Source organism: Acanthaster planci, linkage group LG20 (assembly GCF_054643075.1).
Source record: "Acanthaster planci isolate LZ-2023a linkage group LG20, COTS_SCS, whole genome shotgun sequence".
Lineage (NCBI taxonomy): Eukaryota > Metazoa > Echinodermata > Asteroidea > Valvatida > Acanthasteridae > Acanthaster > Acanthaster planci.
In genome coordinates, this window is record NC_141796.1 from 5,905,453 (window position 1) to 5,923,331 (window position 17,879).

At 42.7% G+C, this 17,879-nt stretch overlaps 1 protein-coding gene across 2 annotated transcripts in view; it reads right to left on the reverse strand.

Annotated features, from left to right (window-relative positions):
• The window catches only part of LOC110977979 (retinoic acid receptor beta-like), a 67,342-nt gene that overhangs the window by 32,119 nt on the left and 17,344 nt on the right, over positions 1-17,879 (reverse strand). Inside the window, exon 1 of one of the 2 annotated variants that reach the window (XM_022232558.2) lies at positions 14,846-15,138. The exons of the other annotated variant lie outside the window; for it this stretch is intronic. Within the exon in view, the coding sequence (XP_022088250.1) occupies positions 14,846-14,855 (10 nt within the window). The 5' untranslated portion in view covers positions 14,856-15,138. Of the gene's footprint in view, positions 1-14,845; positions 15,139-17,879 lie in introns of those variants that run through there. 2 annotated transcript variants of the gene reach the window in all.

The following is a 17,879-nucleotide window of genomic DNA, read 5'->3' on the forward strand; positions in this document are numbered from 1 at the left end:
CCTTTTTTGGCATCAGTATCGAACACCATGAAATATTCATGGAGCCGTGAGGACCGCAAGGTGAAATCCATGGGGCATTGGCACACCTCTGAATGTACATATTACCCTTTGTCTCCAAATGCAAAGCTGATCTTGTGGGCAAAATGAAAATCTCAAGTATCCAGCCTGGTCAGGATTGAGAATACCAATGTGCGATCATCTTTCTGCCCGAAAAAAGCATGCATTTTAATATATATCAGAGTCACTTTCAATAGCACGCAGTGACATTTTTTTCTCTCTCTGGTTAAGTTTGCCTTGGCAGTGTTGCAAAACTTCTTTTTAATAAATAACTTCAAACCTGTCAAGTCAATTGGGTGGCCACAACCAATAACATGCTACATGTAGTTTCCAGAATTTGACGATATTTTCCACCAGTTTTTATTAACCAAACTGGTTGTGTTACTCTCCAACTTGTACAGTCTGCAAAATTTCAAAGGAAGTCGCAATGCTATCCCAAGAAAACCGTCGGTGGAAGCAACAGCAAAAAAGCGTGACATTTTTTATCCTCTACTAGTGGCATAGATGTTAATCAGCTTAATAAGTTGTCCCTGTAGGCTTTGAAAAGCAAAATCTTTTGAACGTGGTCCAGTTTTCTCAATCCCCTACCGCTGCACTACAGCCCCACCCCTCCCAACATCCACTTGTGCACAAGGCCACAAGACGCATTTCTCACTGGAAAAACCTTGTCATTTCCCATCAGGGCCATCTTGTTTTGCCCGCATGCAGATTTTATACCCTTTCAAAACCGACATATTCATAGTTCTCCACGTGCTGGAAGTATAAAAATGGGACAAAGGAAAATAACCTGCTAAAATCTGATAATCCTTCCAGCGTGCCAAATTAGGGTAATCACCATGTATAATTTCCCGCCAATCGTCCCCCCGAAACTCATTCATATTCAGCCGCAACTGTTAATTCGGAGTCTGCCACACAAAGCCGGCAACCTGGGATGTGCGGTGCTGATTCATTATCAAATTTAAGCAGGAGCTGGACATGGCATCAGATCAGCCGAAGGTGGCTTTTATCGTTCTTTTTCTTTCCATCGATGTGAATTTAATAATGCTGTGCTTGTCTTAGTGTAGTGATCACGTCTTTAATGTGAGTCACCGAGAGCATTTGTACATGTAAATAAACGAAATAATGCACAAGATAAAAGCATATTCAGTTTCAAACTAGCGGGGTTGCAGTTCAATACTTTTTGAGTATTCAGTTCAGTGCCAAATATTGAACTGATTGAAGAAGCACAGCTCAGGAACACTGACACGTAATGCTACATGTACATGTCCAATTAAGGTTACAAAACAGACTCACGACTTCAAACACTTCAAAATTTTGTAAAAAAAATCGGTTTTACACAGAAAAGTACTCAAAGGCCAAGAACTTTCCGAGTACTTTTGCCATTAAAACTTGTGACAAAAAACTTTTTTTTTGAACAGTGATCGTGAGAGGATATCATTCTAATATTATCTTTGTGTCTTCACAACACAACAGCAGTGGAACAATTTTCAAAGTATCAGCAATTGAGGGACATGCCAAAGGGGGGAGGGGCATTTCCCCCCCCCCAGTTTAACAAGTGGGGGGAGGGAGGGCACTGGCTCCCCTGGCCTCCTGCTTCTGCCGCCAGTGTTGCTATTGCTTTGTGCCCTGGTAACCAGTTCGTTCAACAGAGAACTTGATACTCAAAAGGTCTTGTGGTACTCAAAAGGTCCTTAACTGAAAAACAGATCTAGGTAAAAGGATTGGAAGGTAGCTGCCGATCAGGTCAATGCCCTTGACCCACTGCCTAAAGTAATTTCATGTACCAGTGAAACAGTTTAGTTTTAAGGTTCCACCTACATGTACAACTCATCGGGTACACTATAACATCATTACTGACGTGGGAATCTCACCAGCTAACATAATCTACTTCTGAAAAACAGTTCACTAAGAAATCATCTCAACAACTGTTTACAGCATATTTAGCCCAAGCTCATATTTTGCAACACTCCCTGGCCCCACCATCAGTGATGTTTGCTACAATAGACGAAGAGGGCCTAGTCGCCACGTTCAAGGTCAACATAGGGCCAGAGTCTCATGCCTCCACAAACCTGGATATTGCTGTGAGTGTGCAAAGCCAGTGGGAAATGAAGAGTGTCTGAACATGTGTACATGTACACTGCTGGACACTTCGGACATGATTGGTGGCTTGTCCAATTAGAAGCCCCTGCAAACTGCATGTAGATTGCCAGACTGGGTTTCGGCGCCCTACAATGTAAAGAACCAACTTCAGGGAACTTTTCCTGTGGTAAATACATGTGCCCCATCCTCGCTTTCACAACCCTGTCCAAGATGCAAATATTTTGTGGTCACCTGACAGTTCTCCTTCCTTCCGACATCCATGCACTTCCATTCATCTTTCCAAGGCCTCTATTTTTTCCCCGGTGACCATGCCTTCCACAGCGAGCGAAACCCAACATAAATGGGCCCGTGCCCACGTATGGCAGGGGTGTGAGTGGCCACTTAAAATTAAAGCTGAAAACAGCTAGCAAAATGCTGAAATGTAAGGAGTTCCCATACCTTTGTACACAGCAGGTGCACAAAACAGCTGAAATTGATCTAAACAAAAAAAGCTGAAATCAGCTAAAAAGCTGAATTTTCACACACCTCTGGTATGGCTCATTTGTCAGGGTCTCCCGTTCTAGTTTTAATTTCGTATGCCAATTGCTAGCTGTGTGTGCACGGTCAGCGACCGCTCTGCTGGGAATATGAATTCCACCGCTGCGGTAGTGTCCCCGCGATTGCGAATTAAGCTGATTCGCATCAGAAATTCACCACTTAACCCACATGCATGCTGATGCAGGAGGCACTGAACTTAGAATTGGAGCCGTCAGACGAGATATGGCATGAAGAGCTCTCAGGATCCGGTGAAGACAATTTCTATCACTGTACTTCAGTAACGTCTTGGACTTGCATGGAGAAGATGGAGACGGAAAAAAAAAACAAGAGAACTGAAAAAAAAAACAGGAAGAAGAAAACTGCTGTGGGGAAAGAGAATTTAAGAATTCATTCCAAAATGAAGACGGACCATGGACAAAAACAAAACCACAGTTTTTGGGGGCCAAAAATGGGGGGAACCTCCTCCCCCAAAAAAGTTAGGAATTTCTTTGCGTACAAATCCTGTATGTACTCTTTATACGGCCTTCCTATGGGGAGGGGCTAAATTTGGGGACTTTCAATATAGGTGCACTTTGTGTAGGAAGGAAAATGAGATCCAAAATAAACCTTTCCCTCATTAGATCTCAAAAAACAACCAATACACAACATTTGTACCCCCTCTTTTTTCTGAGAGGAGCATCATGCTTTGGATCCGCCAATGGCACCAATGAAATCAATCCACTCAGGCGCACAGGGTGGGGATTCGAATCATAGCCAAAGAAATGTTCGCTTAATACACAAATCAATCGATGAGTGTACTGATGGGTGAACGTACATGCATGCCTTGGAAATCATATCATTTCTTCAAAAAGTGTTCTCCCACAGCTTGATGCCACTGATTCGTTCATGCAAGATTTGAGAACAGACAGTGGACGTCCATGTACGTGCCGATGAAGATTCGATCATCTTCCTCAGATCTGCTCCAGCTAGTTTTCAGAAAACCTCAGCACAAAGCAGACGCTGAGGAAAATTTGTGACATTTGTGTAATTTCACCAGGAAGTTGCTGGAGATTTTGAAGAATTTTTGTCAGATTGACAGAGTGTGCTGTACATATGCATGTACCACAAAGGTACTTCTGTGAAAGTTCGAAACTATACCTCCACCACGCAATATCTTGTAGGCTTCAGGGTGTGGGCTCCGACTACATAAATGACAAGGGAACTGAAGGTAAAGTTTTGTGGAAAAATCCTCAGTGAATGTTCAGGTTTGGGGCTGGATGTCAGAGCGGTCTTTCTACAAGGTTTCGTGATTTGTGCGAAGCAGTTATTATCCTCACGCCAACGTGAGTGTAAACACACTTGCAATACATGTACTGTACATGTACATCATGCTGGCCGGTTCAACGACAAGTTCCTGTCACATCTTTCAGAAAGGGTGCCCCTGCACATGACAATAGCAACTGTGAGCTCTACAATGCCAGGTGTGTTCAAGAGATAGTTTTGTAGGTTAAACAAAAAGAAGGAAAAATAATTGGATCCCACTTCAACTTCATACCGGTAGTTTTATACCCGACCTAGTTTGATCTTCTCCTCTGCTGTCTGTTCTCCAATTACCCACTTTTCCCCTGCCTAGCACTCTCCAGACAAAAATACGTCTCCTATTCCCCAACCCCCCACCCAGTCCCACTTCTCATTCATGGAAAAGTCCCAGAACGCTGAATCACTTGTTCTCCCTCCCCATGAAACAGAAGTCTTCTTTTTTTTTTTTTCTTTGATTCTTTTTCTCTTGTTGGCCTTTCCACAATTGAGGACGTCCGGTGTTGCCTCGGGCCAAGGGGAGGGGCGGGCTTCTCCTTGGCTCCCCGTGTCAACATCCAACACCTCTGATAATTTGAACAAATATTGCTTCGGACGGCCGACCCGTAACAATTATTGGATCCCGGCTGGCATGTTGGACAACACTCTGGGCAGAGGGGAAGTTGAAACAGAAGTTAAACCAACAACTGAGCCCTCCTCCTGGGGGGGGGACAGAGGGGGTGGCTGCATTTGAAGGGTTGATTTCCAGAGTGAGATATATCCACTTGAAAAACATGCAATTGTTCCACATGTTTGAAATATCTGAGAGTGAAGATGGTACACAGGGTATCCCTAAACTTCACTGCATTTATTAAGTAAGTTATATAAAACTGTTTGAAGCGACTTTAGGCAGCTACCATAAGGAAAGGACTCGATCCTAAAAGAGACCAAATAGGCTCGTATCACCATCTGAAAGTAAACTCTTCATTTTAATGAATGGCCCTTTATACTTTTTCTTTTTCAGCACCTCTACCCATGCCGTTGTAAAGTTTGAAGGTAAATTTTTCCGACACAAACTACAAGCAAGCTATACCACCATAGAACTATTCTACCACACCCACCCAGTACATATACATACATTATGTGAGTGGTCCAGTTCGGGCTGCTCCGCTATTCCAAAACCCTTCCAGACCTTTCAAAATCCGGGGCGCAGGAAAGTACATATACACAGGGTCCATCCCACCACTCCTCTACAAGAAAATTGATGCTCCCTAAAAGCTGCCTCACACAGAATGTGCCACACAGACTGTGCCATTTCATTGCTGGAAAATCTCGGAGCATTTGCAAAATTTTTGAGCAAAAAATGATTGGAAGTTAGGGTTAAACCTGCACCCTGAATTCATTATTTTTTGGGCAAAGAACTGCCAAACATGAAAAAAAATTCAATTTGAAAGTATTCATGCAACATGAAGCCCCTTGTGCCGATCACCTCTTCTCACCTCTCCCATTTTAAAGCGGAGATTTCGAATGCCAAGTTTTAAGCCTTTTTTTCTCTCCTTTTTAGAGGCGCAGCGTCAGGGCCATCCACAAAGTGACCGATCCTGCACTTGCTTGGATGACCACCCTTGACTTGAAAGTGTAGGCTGTACGGTGGTCTTCCCAAAAGAAGGGGGCAGACTATAAAAAATCCCAAGCCAAGATGCGTTTCAGCACCTTGCTCCAACTTCACCTTCTCAGATTTAAAAAAAAAAAAGGGAAAGAACTCGAGGGAACACACGCCCTTTCATGCTGACGACACAAATAACTTGCGGGACAGGAATTCAGACGTGTTCAAGCTTACTTCTCATCTCTCTAACAAGTGATCGAAGGACATATCCTGGCCAATGTTTGGTTTGGCTAATTCCACGTTTCCTCGTTTTTCCGTGCGGGGCCTGTGGCTGCCCTGCTTCTGACTCAAATTTGTACTCTGACTGATGAGTCTTTTTCTCCTTTTTTTCCGGCTGTGTAAAGAAGCATTTTCTGTTTCTTTTGATATTCCTTTGATATTCACACAACACAAGGTAAGGGCAGATCTTGAGCCACTTTTTTGGAAGGACTTAATTGGTTGGGGGGAAGATTTGGAGATTTAGTTTGTGAAGCGTTGGATGGTCTTTTTGGGGGGGGTATATAATTGCACTTTTAATGTACTCTTGGAAGGATGGGAAATGAAATAGCCCCCCCAAAAAATAGTGTATCGTTATTTGTCACAATATTTGATCTCCTCCCCCCCCGATCCGCCCCTAACACTAGGCCAAAGGGCTAATCAAAGATTAGGGCTGCTCGAGACAACAAAGACATCAAAAGAATACATGCATATCCATTCACATTTTGCTTTGGGGGGGATTTTTGTGTGAAAGATTAAAGGATGTAGGGGGAAGCTGGTAACAGATAAAGAATTCCAGAGGGAAATGGGCAAGGGAAAAAAATCGGATGATTATCTCACAAGTAACGGCCTCCAGAAGAGTGAGAGTGAAAGGATGTGATGCCATCAGGCAGCCAGGCCAGAAGAGTGTCTGAAAATTGGGGGGGGGATTAGTGACAAGAGACGACTGGCACACTTTTTCCTGGTGGAATCGATAAAGAGAGACTTAAAGGAGGAACAGAATGTCACACGAGGAGAGGTTCTAGGAAAGATGCCAGTAAGATTTTAAAAAACACAGCTGCATGTTATCAAGGACGGACTTGTCAAAATACCCTTCAATTTTCTGTTTCAGTCAGTGATACCTGTAAATTTTCAATCCTCTAAGATGAAGAGACATACACCTTGATGCTCAATCAACTTTAGCAGAACTTGTGAAAAAAAGTTGAATCCTGCATTTTTCATCAATAACTACCCCAAATAAATGAGTCACAATTTGCCAGATTAAGTCATGTCTGAGTACCAGACCCTTAAGAGAGTATTTCACCGTGCAAATCAATGTTGGAACCATCAACATTTTTCGCAATATCCATTTTCATTAGGATGGAAAAAATGTTTGATTCATTACATATTTTCTGATACAACCTGACACAAAACTACTGATAAAATGGCCTTCCGACGCATTTTCACAGAGCAGGTCATAAAAGTTGGAATTATTTTCCATTTTGCGATAATGAGCTACCAACATGCTTGGACCCTACGTATGTAAATCCCCAAGTGTTTTGAGATGTGCAGTTCATCATCCAATACAAGACAAATGGAAGCGTACTTTTTTACACCACGGGGATGAGGTTGCCAAAAAGAGCAAGGCCTCTTTCAACTCATTTCAAAAGTGCCCCTCTCCTCACAACAACAACACTGAGAGAAATTTAAAAAAAAAATGCCCCTACCCTGCCGGGTGATGACTGACTTGGGCCTGGGCCCCCTTCCCCCAGCAAATGGGTCCCGGCTACAAATGTTTGCCAGACAAGGTGTGAAACGCATGCCAATTGAGGATGGTCTTGTTAAGATGGTGTTTGGATAAGAAATTGGAACATCCCACGGGACAGGGCCTCACCGAAAGTAGCTGGGGACACGACTGAACGGCATTAGAGCAACCTTTTAGTGACAAGGGTGTCTATACTGTGTCTAGACACCTCGTGGACACTCTGGGGATCATTTTGGACACCCTGACTGTACTTCTGCAATTCAAATCTAAAAAGTGCAGAAAGTAAGCAACTCGAACACCTGTTTTTTTTTAATTCACGGTGAATTTGGCATACACCAAAGCACTGATGATTAAGGGGGTACGGTGGGGCCTGGGAAGCTGTTGTGGACATGTCGGGATTAAAAATTCGAAAGGGAAAATAAAAGAGCAACAGCAAAGACGACAGGGAAGGAAACTAATGGAGCAAGTACATGTGGGGAGTGGTACAGCCCTTGTCACTCGTCAACCCCATTTGCTGCAAACGAAAAATGTCAGACAAGTTTTTATAGCAGAAAACTGTTTTACTCATCCTGTAGACACAGGTACCACTGCAAACTCGTACGGTAGCACCAATGCAAGACATATAACCCCACTTAAGACTGACAAGAGACAAGACACTTTAAATAGTGTTGCTCCTGTGTACCCAGCAACCACAAGATGTTCAGGTGCATAAATTTTGTGCTCATTCTGGTGAAAACTAGTTGCATGTACTTAATGCTATGCTTCCAGACCAGTGCATACATGAACATGTGTGTGCACATGTACAGATTTGTGTGTAATGCATTGGAGCTCTCATGTGTACTCACACAGCACCACATGTACTGGTATGTACACAGTGTTCCTAGCTACAGAGTTTATTAGACGAAATCTTTATATAATTTGTTCCAAGAGGAGCACCAATGCAAATCATATAACCCCACTTAAGAGTGACAAGAGACAACACACTATAAATGCTGTTGTTCCTATGTGCCAGGCAACCACATGATATTAACATGTATAAATTTTGTGCTTATTCTGGTGAAAATTAGTTGCATGTACTTAATGCTATGCTCCAGACCAGTGTGTACATGAACATGAGTGTGCACATGTACAGATCTGCGTGTAATGCACTAGAGCTCTCGCATGTGCTCACACAGTACCACATGTACTGGTATGTACACAGTGTTCCTAGCTACAGATTAGATGAAATCTTTACAAATATAATCCGTTCCAGGAGGAAGCAAGAGACGGTGCATTTTTCACAAGGAAACAATGGTCCTGTTGTGGGAACCTTCCATTTGGGCGCACAGGTGTATGCCCGTTTGGCGTCGGATGATCTGAGCAAGCACGACCAAATTCAGTTTAAACACAGTGCTAATACACATGAATGAGATCCACTTAGCATTTTTTAACTGCTCACCGCAACATATAAAACCAATATGTTCCAAATCCAACAGTCTGTGCCTTTAAAAATGACATCAGCACAAAAAAAAAATTTATCACGAACAGTTCATGAAAGATAGAGAAGCTCTCATACATAACGTAAACCTTGGAGCAACACCAGTGGTATTTTTCTGACAGTTCTGTTTCTACGGTGACTGCACATTTGTATCATGCACACAATACTCAAGTCATTTCAATGTAAAAATTGTACTCGATATGTATTGCCTTGATTTCCTTTTTAAAAGTACGGTACATACATGTGGCCGAAGGGGAACAACTGACAATGTACCTTTACATGGGATCCATTTCTGTAATCCTGAAGAACAAGGCACTCCTCATTTTCACTGAGGGGCATGGTGAACATGTCAATTAACAGGGAAGGTAATTCAGGCCCAAGTTGGAGACACTTAATTCCCACAGCTGTAGAGTACTGAAGTGTGATGTCATTTAGAACCAGTAAATGCTGCACAAACAAATGGAGTACACACGCATGTTGGCTCATGTGCTGGTTCTCGCACTGATACCTTTTACACACATAATTGTGCATGCAACATTTTCACTTTGGTACTCCATACATGAATGGACACACATTCTCAAATTTTCAATGTTTGGGGTTTTTTTAAATCTGTGTGGTGGGTTGGTCATCTTTCATTTTTCAGATTTAGGAATTTTTTATTTTGATTTGATTTTTGCAGCTTCAAGTTTTATTTCAACGTGTATTTCCAGTCAATTCCCTTGTGCTGCCTAACGATCCTGTTTAAACGATTGCCCACTGTTTTCGATCCTGGTGCAAAAGATCAACTTGAGCTAAGCTTTAAGCACAAATTTTGAAGAGTCATGCGCTCTCTGAGGTCCTGCCTATGGCTGGCTGTTCCTCTTCAGGAGTTGTCTCTCACTGACAAGTCAGTTAGCGACGTGACTCACACGGGGCACAGAGGGGTATGAAATGGCCCACTGAACCTACAATGCATACTGCTGCATCTGGTGTCCTTCATGGCCCAACAAGATGGGCAAATGTGATATACATGTATCCACACATTCTCCCCCCACAGGATCTGGACAGACATTTCCAAACCAGACATTGAAGCTTCAGACTCCTGGAAATCTCCATACTTTACGCTGAACTCCCCAGGTATTCTTAAAGGAAGCATGCCAGAATCTTTTAAAATCTTTCACTTTGCAAAAAAAAAATAAAAATCTGCACTCTCTGCACTCAAAATATGATTTTCAACTAGCTTTAAAAAGTGCTACGTAATGTAGTAGCGGCTAGGCTCTACCTTCCTTGATCATTCAAAATCCTCCCTGAACCACCTGTTGGGTTTTAAAGGATTTGGGAAGGCCAGGGTAATTGATGTCAACTTGGACTCTGAGACTTTGCACTACCAAAAGTGCTGCCTTGATGAATTAGCATGGAGAATGCATGAATTCCCATGTACTTGTACATGTGTCATCTTTGAATCCCGTTGACCAATTCAATTTTTTTTCACAGCGTGATTACACAAACTTTTCTTCACATCCTGCTGGCGTGGCAAAAGAACATGCGGCCTCTGGTGTCCCCTGTACATCTGCTTTGGTATCCATGTACATGTAATTGTACATGTAGTTCCCACAAAAGCCTTTCAAAACCTTTTCATTGTCTGCGAAGTGGCTAAGTTGTGTGAAACGTTAGATAAAAAAACCTCTTTCTGTAATTAGAAATCAGGTTCCTAACACTGACCCAGTTGAGTACTCTGGTGACCGGTTTTGATGCACAACCCCCCCCAAAAAATCCCACTTTGCGGCTCAGTGAAATCAGGCAATGAGGGAGGTGCTGTGAAAAAGGACAAGAGGTGTAGGAGGATGATAATATTTAGGCAAGAAGGGTGGGGAAACTGCGTGAACAAAGCCGGGAAATTAGAGAAAGGGGCAGGAAGGAGAGAGCAGAGGGTTTGAATTGGAGACGATCCAAGGTCAAGAAACGGGAGGAAGGCAGTGTGGGTGTGGAGTGCAGCCTAAGGAGCATCCTGCCCTAATCAGGAGCAGGGGAAAATTATCGTCATCCCCAACCCCCCCTTGCAGGGGCGAGATTGGGCGATGGGAAGATGTGTGTATCTCCAATGCATCCAGCAGCGGGGTCGCAGATTTTGAATCACAAGGCATACCTTCCTTCTCTCTCAAACCGTCATGACTAAACTGTGGATCTTGCTCAGTTTAGGTGAAAACCACAAAGGGTGATTGACTACATCTTTAAAAAGCCAGAATGGGGGGGGACCCTGCCAGCCAGAGAAAGATCTGAGAACTCACCACCTGCCTGGCCCTGTTTAGCATTCCCAGTACGGATGCTAAAATTAGCCTTCCACACCAAGGATGTTATGGGCTGTCTGTGCACCAGTAGAAACCCCAGCATCACTTGAGTCTCTCCGGATATTTTCTCCACTACTTCCAACATGATAAACTTAAGGAGCAGGGTCTAGCCTGTCATCCAATCTATCCAGGTTAATGGCCAGCAGAAGACAGAACAGTATCACAAAGTGTCTGAAGCAAAGACTACTAGTGTTGAAAGACTTGAATAAGCCTTTTGCGAGTTAAATTTGAATAACATCTGGTACACTGAGTTCTTTAAATTGATGTGAACATAGCAATTTGAATTCTCCACACTAAAGAGACTGTTGCAGTACCTCGAGATTCGGGGCATCAGTAAGTTACATGAGAGACGCCTTGCAACAATACACTGCTCTCAATGGAAAAGAAAGGCACAAAGGAACCAGTCCATTCCAGAGATGGTGGTCACAATGCAAAAGCCTGCCCTGAATCACAAGATATAACAACAGTATCTTAGTCTGGGGAATTCATATTGTTATGTTTATGTGTAATCAGATAACTCAGTTTACCAGATTTTACTAAAATTTAACCCACAAAAGGCTTATTCAGGCACACAACTTGGATTTTGACAAAAAAAGAGGAAATTCCAATCTTTACAAGACTTTGTACAGTGTTTTTCAATTTCCAGTGGTATGAGTGTGAAGTGAAAAATGAAGAAGTCAGCTGATCCCAGGGAAAGTTGCATGCCTGGTTATTGAACAGTGTTACTTAAGACACCACATGCACTGTCCAATCTTCTCCTTCTTATCCTCATAAGGATAACTTGAGGAAAGGCTACCAAGAAGGTAGACCTGGTCTAAAATTGGCAAAGCAGCAAGGCCCGACACCGATCGAGGAGAGAGAGGGGAGAACGGGACTGATCTATGGCTCCCAAAAAGAATCAAAAACCTTTTTAATATTAGAAAAAATTTTCAAGACCTTCCACTTCCTATCCTCCAAAGCAGCCCCAGACTTTCGTCTGAATCCTCAGCAAAGCAACTGATGACAAGTTTCCAACCCCCCCCAAATTTTACCCCACCTCCAACAAATTGGGTTCTTTGATCAGCCCTTCTTGCGTGGCTTGTACACCTGAATGAGTTCTGCTTTTGCTGCTTTGACACAGCAGAGTGGAAATTTATAATTTGTGACACAAATGTGGAACAATTCCATGCGCGTGGCCTCGCTTGCAAGTAGGTGCCATGTGCCCTTGGCGCCTTCCGGATCTTACAAAATGCCATACCCTACACAAAGCCATCAAAGAACCACTAGTACATGTACCTTGTTATCAATCTCGGTGAAGGTTGTTTTGTTTCTTGCCTCATTTTAAGAAAGCCAACTATTTTGGACATGCTAAACAATCCACAATTCAGTTTGAAACTCCAGTGGGAGTGGGAATGCTCTCAAAAGATCACGAGACGTCCTCGTTTTCACAACGGCAAAAAACAAGCTCCTAACAAAAAACCATACAGACACCTGCCAAGAGCTTTTCACACGTCACAGACAAAAATACTTCACAGTTCATGCTCACGAAAAGAAATGAACCCCTTGCATTGTCAACCCCTAAACGGTGAGTGGCATTACCTAAGAATTGAAATTTCCAGACATACAAGTACAACAACGTATTTGTCACCCAAAAAATACTTTTCTCCTGTGTCTCACAGCTGACCAAAATGGTCTGCCAAAGCCACAAAGCAACCAACAGCCTGTGACAATCTAGAGTAAAGGTAAATCACTGTAGAAGTCCTTTTGAAATTTGCCCCTCCCCCCCAAAAAATGACAAGTGTAATGCTGGTAGGGGTCACACAAAGTTCAGACAGTAATTAAAAAACTTGTTTATGAGGGCCTTGATGTGCATGTATGCCCCAAATCACCATCCACTACAACATACATGTACATGTAAGCACTAACCCCTACAGCATATTATGTGCATGATGAGTTTTCCTTTTCAGAATGTTACCCTTGAAAGAGCTGACTTTTGAGACCTCAGCTGGAAGGAAGGGCACCGATATCAAATCATCCCTCCCTGTCCCAGATCACAGACATGGGATAGCAGGTGGAATGTTCAGGAAAGTTTGGTATGCATGAAGAGAGTTTAAATTCCATTTGAAAAGTTGAAGAGTAGTTGAATCAAGCATTCTGTGAAAACAAATCTTCCAATCTACAGTGAACTCATACTTTATCCATGAAGTTGGTACCCGTGTACAATAACGTTAAAGGGCCTATGAAAAGCAGTTTTTATCATTGCAATTGGAAGATTATATGTTTAAGAAGATTTCCTGTAAATAAAAGTCATTTTAGTAATTGATACGTCAGAGAAAAAATAATAATAAAGAGTGTTTGCCAAATAGCCCCGCCCCTGTCGATGTACCTACTTAGCATAGAAATTTTGCATAATTGTGACGTACATTTGCGAAGTCATTGACTAGCTACCGGTAGCAGTCCTCCGATGCACATTTGCCCACTGTAACTCAGCGTGTTATAGTATTACAGTACGACTTCAAGATCGCCAACTTGCAAATGCTCTACTGCTATTTCAGGCAAATGTCAAACAGGTGTGTTGCTGCAGGTTGTGGAAATACTTCTAAAACTAGCACAAGCATGCATAATTTCCAAAAACATGTGAAATATCGCAAAATTTGGGCCGCGAAAGTCAAGCTCACACGGGCCAAGTGGACTGGACCAACGCCGAGCTCCAAACTCTGCAGCGACCACTTCAAGCCGGAATGTTTCAAGCCCATTGCAAGCCTGCAAGATTCATTTGGCATGAAGTTCAAGATGCTGCTAAAACCGGATGCAGTGCCCACTATATTCCTACCAAGTGAGAAGTCCAAGAAAAAAAACGGAAAAACGAAGAGGAGCCTTAGAGAAGTGCGAACGGAAAAGGCTACGATATTTCCACGTACACTGCCGAGAAGGAAGCTGTGCATGCTTATTCTGGGTTTCAGACAGCCCAAATGGCGCAAGACTACGATTTGCAGGCTCTTAAACGTACGTCACACCGTTGAAGATTTGAGAGGGGGTGTTTGAAAAACAGTAATTAACAATAATTAAATACATTTTATTCATTTTTTTCACCATTTGTACTGTTACTGACATATCCAAGCACAACATAAAGACAAAAATGGCTGTTCGTTTGGGGATGCCCGCATGGGCCCTTTAATGGATGTGTACATACACATACATGTTCATGTACCTAAAATCATATTGAAACTGGAGGATTGTCCTGCAGGAGACAGCAAAGAAACTGGATGTGTGTGTGTACTACTACCTGTACATGTTCCTATGGTACTGATGTAACTGTCATTATGAACTGACATCCCCTTCATGCCAAGTGATGCCCAGCTCCAAGCAATGCCCCTCTCCCAACTGGCCAGCAGGCGAGGGCTGCTGAGAGGTAGGAGTTGGGTTGGGAAAAAGGAAGAGCTCGAAGACCACTTTTGGTCTCAGACTGAGATCAGACTTGAGAATGCCGAGACCAACACCAGCCGCTGTAGAAGCCAGGGAACCAGTCAGAACAATTCCAACTGCGCTCTATGCTTGCATTACACTGAGTGGATGTCAGGGACAAATAATCTGCATGCACTGAAAAAACCGCATTCCCCCGAGACGACACGGTGAAATTTGACAAGCCCAACTTCCTGCCTATTCAATGCAAGGTACATGTCCATGTATCTGCATTAACAACTTACCCTGCAACATGGAGAAGCTTGGGAGAAAATCTGTTCCGATCTTGGAGTACGAGTGTCTTCAAATGAGTGTACCGCAGCAATGCCTTCTCATGCAACCCACACCAGTAGGAAATGTGCCCTGCTCTCTGTACACAGTACAACACCACTACCGGCATGTAAATCAAGATCTGCTAGTGATGAACTGCACTGTAGTATTCAGTACAGTATGTGGGTGAGTGTGTGTAAACCAATGTCCTGCATGCCAATGCCATGCAGCCCTGCACGTGTGCACGCTGTTATACAACGGTTACATGTGCTTGTACAATAAAGCACCCAGCCTGCCTTCTGGTTAATTATTAGACTCTTGTTCAAAGATGCCGCTATCAGATACGTCACACGCTTGCGTACATGTGCGGCCCAAAAGCAAATCATGATTCACACTCTCCAGTACCATTGCCACGGAAACGATCAGTAAACAGTAAAGATGATGTGTAGACAACTGTAAGGTCGCACTGATCAAGGGAGGTGGTCGGATCAAACTCTAAAAAATGAAACCCAGCCCAGTGATGGTCTGTATCTTCTCATAATAAATTAATGGCCAACTTTATTCCAGTTGGAATATGTTCACACTTCCTCCAAGTTACGGTACCGTACCGTACATACCAGATTTACATTTCATGTCAATACATTTATGAACATTTCCATTTTCAAGAGTAAGTTTTCCTTTCCCTTCTTATTTTTCACAAGGCCAAATCACTATAATTATACTGAGGAAATGCACACCAGTTCAGAGGTCTGTGGTTCAAGTCCATTCTCTGGTTGAATCCACCATTTACAAACACAAAGAATGTGGTGGCAGCATTCCCACACAGTCGGAACACACTGTATGCACCTCTGTCGTGTTTTTTTTTTCAGTCAATCATTAATCGGGCCACTCGACTCCTGTACGCATGATCGAAAAAGGAACGTGAAACCTAAGCCTGAATTCCAGTTCCTGCAGTCAAAATACTGACAACTTCCTTGGGGTGGAAGCGGACAAATCGCGGGGAAACTTTGTGATAAAGGCATTCCTGACTCCAGTTATATTAGTCATCCATTGTTTTTGACTATGGTTGAATCATCTGTTCCATCTGACTTGGGCAAACAATACTAGCATTGCTGTAGATTATGAGCGCACGTTATCGGTATCGCGAAAGCGGAATACTGTATATTTACACAAAACTGGTAAGCAGTTACGTCAACTTCACAAGCGTCACAGGCAGAAATATAATCTTCCATAACTCATCGTCAGGTGATGAACTCAATAAATTTTCATTAGAACTTTGTAAGGGACGGGCACAATTCGTCACTGTGCAAACACGAGCGTAAAAAATGACACAAAGGGTAGAACACACCTTGAGGTACATGTACCAATGGAAATAAATTTCCAGGCTACCAAGATCCAATGCTCAGTTTTCTTTATCAGAATTCTGTCTGATAACTCCCAGGGGTTTTTTTGTCCGTAAGCCATGCACAATGCAATGGCAATTTCAACTTTACAATCACACAGGTACATTTCATGACACAAGCTTATAATACAGACCCTCTGCTCAATCAACAATTTGTAATAATCATGAGTTAATGCAAAAAATGGTAAAAATTAGCCAAAAATGGATTTTTTCATTAGCCAAAATAAAAAGTCACATGGATACAAGTACATGTATGTCATCTAAAAATTAAAAAATGAGGCATACATGAACATTGTGGCAAGATCAGTGGAGATTTGTAAAATATATATTTATACAAGAACGATTAGACCAATGTAACTCTCATAAAATGGGAATTTAATCTAAGGAGAGAAGAACGTGAACTCCTTCGCCAGCACAAACAATCACACACAATTACTTTAAAGGTATTCAAGTTCACGAAAAAGGAGAGAAGGGCGTCAGAGCACAACAGCACTAACGGTGTCCACAACACACAGGTCCTTTTAAAACAGTTACTGTACTTTTCGATGGAAACTGAGATTTAACATGGAAGTGAATTTGACATGTGTTGCACAGAATGGACGTACCACGCCATGCACAGCAATTCCTTCTCCAAACAACCGTACACGTACTTTACATGTACACGTATCACACGCGTACTGCGCACTATGCTCATATCCTGCAAGTGCAAACCTTTGAGTTGAAAACCACATGTTCGTCATTTTACACCCCACTGATGCAAAATTACATGTATATGGAGAGCTGGAGAGATGCAAAAAAGAAGCGTGTATGGTGGATGTATCACGCACTGCTCTGACAGTGGATGTGAGAGATACTTAACCCAGATACAGGCTATTAACAACCTCAATGCGGCGTGACCAGGCCACGGAAATCCACAGCCTCGTTGTATTTTTTCTCTGAAGGAGCTACAGTGAAACTAGCTGTGTAATGGTTCACATGCAAGTCCAATGTGGAACACAACTTCAATACAGAGCAAAGGACGACTGCAGATTTTTTTGGGGGGGGGGGATTGGCCCAAATGGTTGCGATCCACCTTTTTTTTTTCTTTTCGTACAGAGCATTGCAGAAAGGGACTTTTTTATGAGGTGTTGCATTGCACATTTGAAAAAAAATGTAGGCATTCAAATTATTCTGTAACTGGCATGAATGAACACATGATAAATATCAAACTTCAATACGTGATCAAAACACAGAAATGTACACGCATCTAATTATTGCAGGAATACATGGGTTCTCTTGCGCTAGCAGATAACTTGATTGCACTGATAGCAAGTTGTCCATTGAGTTTAAAATTCACATTTGAACCTGCCATCCTGCAACTTCTCGAGACTTGTAAGGTTTGCTGGTTTACGAACAGCTAGAAAATGCACGTGTTACGGTCACACCACTACCAACAAATCGAACATGACTCTTTTTGAACGATGAAGGGGTGCCTCTGCTCCAGGTACCTGTAAAGAAATGTCCAAGCATGAGGTGTATGTAAACTTTAACATAAATCATCATGCCGCTGCAAAACCCTGTCCTGCTGGGTCTTAACTCCAGCTCAGAGATTGACGGAGCTACCAGAA